Below are 6,449 nucleotides of genomic sequence, written 5' to 3'. Positions count from 1 at the left end.
AGAGAAATAACTCTGAAGTTGCTTTTGTATAATAGTTGGCTGAAGAATATAATTCTTGTCTCATTAGATGTTTCACATTGTTGTCTTTGACAAGACAAATGAGGTTGAAGTTGTGCCATCAGTCTGGATTAAAAATGGAGAGTGCATGTGGCCTCCTAATAAAGGAGATATAACAAAAGCTGTAAAATCGCAGGAGAGCCCTGGAGATGACTGGAAGCCCCATAAGGCCAGAATTATTTTCACATCATGTGAGTTATGTTTTGCCACCATTTCCTTCAAGTTGAATTAATAGTACTATTTAAAATCACTGTTTTACTTTTTACATTTCTTCTTCTTGTTGTGATGCTACTTTTCCAGATGACTACAAGGAAGCTAGACGTAAACTACCTCTAGCTGTTGATCACACTGACGTTGATCAGACCGATGGAGGGAAGTCACCAATTACATTTCAAAGAAAAAGAAAGTAGGGTTTTGGTTTGTTTGCTTGTTTGTTTGTTTATTTGCATTCATGTTTTGCACCACATTTACAAATAAAAGTATATCTTGAAATTGATAAATGTCTTAGACCCAAGAACATTCTTTTCCCTGGTGAAGATGATGATAATGAGATGGAAGAACACCTGAAAGAACCAAAGTCAAAAAAGGGGTAAGAAGCTTGTTTATGATAATAATGTATTTTATCACAGCAGATAAATGACTAAGACATTTTGAACATTTTAGCAGAAAGCATTCCATACCTGATGCTCCAAAAATTGCTAGACAGCACAACAGATTAGATCCAGGAAAGCCAAGCTGCCCTAAGCTCTGCCACAGTACTCCTGACCTCCCCAATGATGAGATGGGAGGCATTAAAGGAACAAAATCAAGAAAAAAGTAAGAAGCATCACCCTTTTTAAATTACAGAGCATTTGATCACAGCTGTTACCTTACCTAATGTTGCCTTACCTAATGCTCCAGCGATCACTAGGGAAAAGATTTCTCCTGCAGTAGACAACCTCCACCCAAGTGGCCAAGGCAGTGCTGACCTTCGTCCACGTAGCCAATGCAGTCCTGACCTTTACTCACATGGCCATAGCAGTCCTGATGTTAGCCCACATGGCCAAAGCAGTCCTCACCTTCATCCACATGGCCAAAAGAGTCCTGACCTTCACCCAAGTTGCTACTACAGTCCTGACTTGTATGCAGATGGCCACAGCACTCCTGAGATCCACTCAAGTCAGCAGACCAGCACTACTATGCTATCCTCAGGCTGGCATGGTCTCTCTGAGAGCCATTCATCAAGTAAATCAAGCACTGAGACACTATTAAGGCATGCTAACGTTGAGGTCAGAAGACCAGCCCACAAAAGTAAGGAGGTCCATAAAAAAAGGCACTCTGAACCTTCAAGGCACCCTGAGCAACACCACACCAGGGACATTCAACAAACATCCAGCCTCCAAATTTGTGAGTATATTAGTGTTAAGCCTTTTTCACACAGAGAATGCACTAATAGTGTGTCACGGATTTTCCTCAGGATCATCTGATTTTGGTTCATTCACACTGCCAGTGATTTTCTGACAATCTGTGAATGCTCACACATAAAGATTCTGTAAAGACACGTGACATCAGGATGTGATGATTAATGTACAAATAAGTGTTGCGTACTGTTCCCCTAAGCTCAAGCTTGACCACCTATGGAAAAACACTGCAGATTTTTTGTCGTTGTTTCTTTGTCACTGCTAATCATGTTCCTGTGAAACTATTGATAACATAACAAACACGCAATGCCTGTTATGTTTTCAGTTAAGTAAACACAAATGTGACCTTGGTAATCACAGCTATGGCAATGTGTGCCCTAAGAACATAATGCAGGCACAGCCTCATCTGCACAAAACCTTTATAAAAGCGGTAGTTATGTAGTGATCCCACTGCTTGCTGTCTAATCTATCTGTCTGTCTGTCTGTCTGTCTTTCTCTTTTTTTTTCCTCTTAGTCCTTCTTCGTAATATACTAACAAAACAGGAAATGCTGGTGGACCAACAGAGAATTATCTTTAAAACTCTCCAGTCTATGCAATCAAGTCAGGAGACGGAGATAGGCCTGGATCGAAATTTGTTGCCACTCAAAGATCTCGGTTCTCTTCAGAACATGGAGGACAATCTGCGGAGTACTCCTGAACTTCATAAACAATTGGTATGTGGGCATTTAGTTTTATAACATTAAAAGCTTTAAAGGATAGTTCACCCAAAAATCTAAGTCCTTGGTGTATTCCTCCATTCAGATGAACACAATTGGAGTTATATTTAAAAATTCCCTGTCTTTTCCAAGCTTTATAATTGTGGTGAGTTGTGGTCAACATGGAGTTTGGTTGGTTGAAGCCCAAAAAAGTGCATCCATCCATCATAAAAGCAATCCACATGGCTCAGGCATGTTAATAAAGGCTTTCTGAAGCAAAACAACATATTTTTGTAAGAAAAAATATCCATATTTACAACTTTATAAACTTTTGATTTTTGGGTAGCGTAACTTTTTAAGCTAAGCCATGAAAGCCCACACAATAATGAACACCGTGTTCTGATCACACTGTTGTAATCGTATGTTAAACTATGATTAATTGTTGTATGGGGCACACAGCGTGGCTCCGTGTGCATTGTTCTGCATGTTTATAAATTTTATAGGTTTAATGGTATATAAAGAAAAAAATAAAAGATTGTTACAGTGAAAAGTGCAGATCTGGATTTATATAAATGTGTGTGTGTGTGTGTGTGTGTCAGTATAAAAACTATAGAAGTGTCAACGGTTTCTTGTGAGCACACAAGAAGTTTAAGTGTACACAAGTTTTGTTTTTTTTTGTTTTTTTAAGAAAGTTGTTTGACCAGTTTAATCTATAATAATCTTTGTATTTAGGGATTGAAGTTAAATCTTAAACCACTGCTTAAAACTAATTACTAAATGATTTCAGGTTAACACACTGGCTCTTAAAGGTGGGACGGATGTTCAGGAGTGTGTTTGGAGAATCATGCATGGGCTGTTTACGAACTCCTTGGCGAGGAAAGTCAATATGAGAGGAGTGAATGGAAAGATTGGCTTTCTACGCCTACAGATACGAGATGTTGTGATTGGTAAGTTGCCATTCATGCCCAATATATACTGTCATTCATACTTTTCTTCTTCAAAATTATTTTAATTTAATTTTCAAGTTCTTAGTTGACAAGAAGAAGTGCACATGGGAGGGCAAAAACAGGAAATGGGAAGAAGAGGGATGAAGAAAAGTGCAAAAAAATTTCTCTCTTTACTTAAAGGAGAAGTCCACTTCCAGATCAAAAATGTACAGATAATTTACTCACCCCCTTATCATCCAAGATGTTTATGTCTTTGTTTCTTTAGTCGATAAGAAATTGTTTCTTGAAAACATTTCAGGAATGTTCTCCATATAGTGGACTTAAATGGTGGCCCAAAGTTTAAATTTTCAAAGTGGAAGTTCCATTTTAACCTCAAATGCTTGTCTTGTCTCATCTCTATGACCCGTAGTGTGTGTAATCTGGGTCAATACAGTTAGGGTATGTCAAGAAAACTCCTGTCTCCGTTTTTTTCTTCAATGAAAATTGTCCTACGTCTTTTTTTTTTTTTTGTAAAGGGCGTTTGATCTTCTTTGCATGTTTACATTGTAAACACTGGGTCGGTACTTCTGCAGCGATGTAGGACGATTTTGAAGTTCGGAAGAAAACGTGATGGGAGTTTTTCGACATACCCTAACTGTAACACAATTGAACCGAAAAAAAGAAAAAAAAAACGCAGACGCAAAGTTCACGCAGACTTAGATGAGCGTTTGAGGTTAAAAAGTATATAAATTCTTAATTTGTTTTGAAAATGACCGATCATTTTGCTAGATAAGATGCTTCTTATATGGCTGGGATTGTTTAGAGCTATTTGAAGCGCTATTAAATGTAAAGCTCTATACATTTAAACTGCATTTTGGAAGTTCAAACTTGGGGGCACCATTAAAGTCCATTATATGGAGATAATTCCTGTTTTTTTTGTTTTTTTGTTTTTTTTCCCTCAAGAAACATAATTTATTATCGACTGAAGAAAGAAAGACATGAACATCTTGGATGACAAGGCGGTGAGTAAATTATCTGTACATTTTTGTTCTGGAAGTGAACTTTTTCTTTAAATGCTTAAAGCATGAATGGAAAATAAATCTGGAACCAGTGTGGTTGAGCATGAATACACTATAAGAGATAGTGAAGAGGGAGATAACGTTTTATGTATATAGTGCCTCAATACAAGCTCAAGGTTGCATAACAAAAACACACAATGAATTTAAAAGAAGTAAAAATAAACAAAATCCCAAGTAGAAATAATTTCTGATACACGTTTAACAAAGTAATTTTAGGATGAAACTTGAAAATAGAGGGAAAAAAATTTATACTACAAAAGAAAGTGGTAGTGTGTTCCTGGGATTTGTAAAATGATCTTTCACCTATAGTAGACAGTCAGAATTTGGGAGCTGACAAAAAGCTATTTCAGACAATCTAAATGATGAGGGGCTGGGGGAGGAACAAACAATTAAAAAGGGAAGACAGGTAGACAGGAAAAGACAAACCAGAATGTTTGTCCAAAGGGCCTGGGTTCAGTTTTTGCTGTAATATTGTATTTTATCCAATAGCCACATTACCTGTTGATGCAAAAGTTAATTACACATCATGTGTGCTTGTGTTTTTCAGCAGCTGTGAGGCGTAACCGTCTGACATCTGAGGCCACAGAAAAAGAAATTAATGCCACCATTAAAAGATGGATATATCTGGCCCCAGACAGAGATGGTGGCCGAAAAGAGAGGATGAAGAACAAAGTGCGTGAGGATAGTACGACTGGTTAGGAATGGATGTTCAAAAGCTCTGTCCAGAGTGCAACTTGTTCCTTGACAGAATCATGAATGTTTTTGAACTCATTTGAAGCGTGCTACTTGTTTCTGACCATAAACGTAGACGCTAAAGTGTTATGTGAAGTGAAACTTGTTGATGACTAGAAATACGGATGTTCAAGTGTTATATGTAGAGTAAATATTGTTCCTGAAAAGAAACATGGACGTTCAAGCGTTATACATTGAGTACATCTTGTTCCTGACCAGAAACATGGATGTCCAAGTGTTACATTTAAAGTGAAACTTCATGAACAAAAACATGGCACTGAACTTCTACTTGTTTTATTTTTGTTTTTATTTTTATTGCAAAACTGACAGGGTAGTGCCATTTTAGAGAGTTGTTTGTACAACTGTCAATGCTTTGATGTTAAACATAAATAAATACTTGTTCAGAATACTGTCGTTGTTGTGACTATTCATCTGGGAGGGGTGTGTATCAAGTGGCTTGGTTATGGTTTTGTTGAGGCTGACATGTGGAACCCATCTGGTCCAGCATGTAGGACCAGAATAGGGCCAGCTATGGTCATACGGGTGGCCGAGATATGGATCTGTCATGGCCCAAATTTGGCTGCTAGGTTTATTTCACCTGTGGATCAGGCTCAGGTGTGGCTCAGTTTTGGGCTTTCTGGTTAAAGACTGGTGTTGATATGGTTTACTTATGGTTGTGTTTTGGTTCCAATGTTACATTTTTATCTGGCCCAACTCAGGGCCAGTTATGGGTAATTAACTTGGCTGAGACTTGGGCCAGTTATGGCCCATGTGTGGCCCTTGTCTGAAAACCAGACCTGGTCCACACTAGGACCGTAATTCATTGCGGTATGTGGGCCAAGCAAAAGCGGGTTGTGTGGGCCAGAGCTGGGCCACATAAAATTTGCTATGTGGGATAAGACAAATGTTTGCTTTTGAGATGTGTTTGTGATATTTTGAATGCAGTGCTTCATTTTGCAAGAGATGTAAGGCATTTTGCATTTTGTGTGTGCAATTCTTGGGTTTGTGTGTAAAGTTTTGAAAAATAGACGCAAAGTTTTAAAAATGTGTGTAAGCAGTTGAAAAAAACTGTAAGTGACAGACCAACTTTTGATTTATTTATCCAAAAATCTACGAATTCCTTGGCATTCCGCACTATAGAGTAAGGGCTCTCTATATATAATGGTAGGGGAAACACTGGATGTTATAGTCATTGACTGTTTCCCTGCCAAAATGCATATTTCTCTGACACACACACACATACACACTGTGAACATAGTGTGTTTTTAGATGATAAGTTCTAAGAAAAATTGCTTATAATGTTAAAAGAATCCGTAATCTTTTTATGGTGTTCTTTGGTCACTCAGATTTAGCTATTTAGTTTTAGCAATTATCAATTGAGATGGCTGAGCTGGACATCGGTGCGGCAGAGGATGCTATGTTCCGTGCCGACCTGCTTCTGGCTCAAATGAAAGGGCAGGCAGATGGGAATTTTGCTTACACAAAGATGTTCTGAGGGCAGAAAGGTATGGGATTAGATTTCTGCCACAATTCTGAGCGCGAAAGATCATATTTTGAGC

At 38.1% G+C, this 6,449-nt stretch overlaps 1 protein-coding gene across 1 annotated transcript; it reads left to right on the top strand.

Moving 5' to 3' along the window:
* Window positions 1–984: 984 nt before the first annotated feature.
* Window positions 985–5,216, top strand: LOC127159863 (uncharacterized). Its single transcript, XM_051102587.1, has 4 exons — window positions 985–1,443; window positions 1,972–2,171; window positions 2,941–3,100; window positions 4,706–5,216. The coding sequence occupies exons 1-4, from the start codon at window positions 1,236–1,238 to the stop codon at window positions 4,855–4,857; spliced, it is 720 nt and encodes a 239-aa protein (XP_050958544.1). The 5' UTR covers window positions 985–1,235; the 3' UTR covers window positions 4,858–5,216.
* Window positions 5,217–6,449: the final 1,233 nt, after the last annotated feature.

This window comes from Labeo rohita, unplaced genomic scaffold, assembly GCF_022985175.1.
Source record: "Labeo rohita strain BAU-BD-2019 unplaced genomic scaffold, IGBB_LRoh.1.0 scaffold_2575, whole genome shotgun sequence".
In the NCBI taxonomy this organism is placed as follows: Eukaryota; Metazoa; Chordata; class Actinopteri; order Cypriniformes; family Cyprinidae; genus Labeo; species Labeo rohita.
This window is presented reverse-complemented; position numbering and strand designations above follow the sequence as displayed.

Excerpts from the sequence above, each read along its gene's own strand:
- LOC127159863 (XM_051102587.1), top strand. The coding sequence starts at position 1,236 with ATGCTATCCTCAGGCTGGCATGGTCTCTCTGAGAGCCATTCATCAAGT. Across the intron at positions 2,172-2,940 it reads CTGAACTTCATAAACAATTG|GTTAACACACTGGCTCTTAA; the intron begins GTATGTGGGCAT and ends AAATGATTTCAG. Across the intron at positions 3,101-4,705 it reads GATACGAGATGTTGTGATTG|CAGCTGTGAGGCGTAACCGT; the intron begins GTAAGTTGCCAT and ends TGTGTTTTTCAG.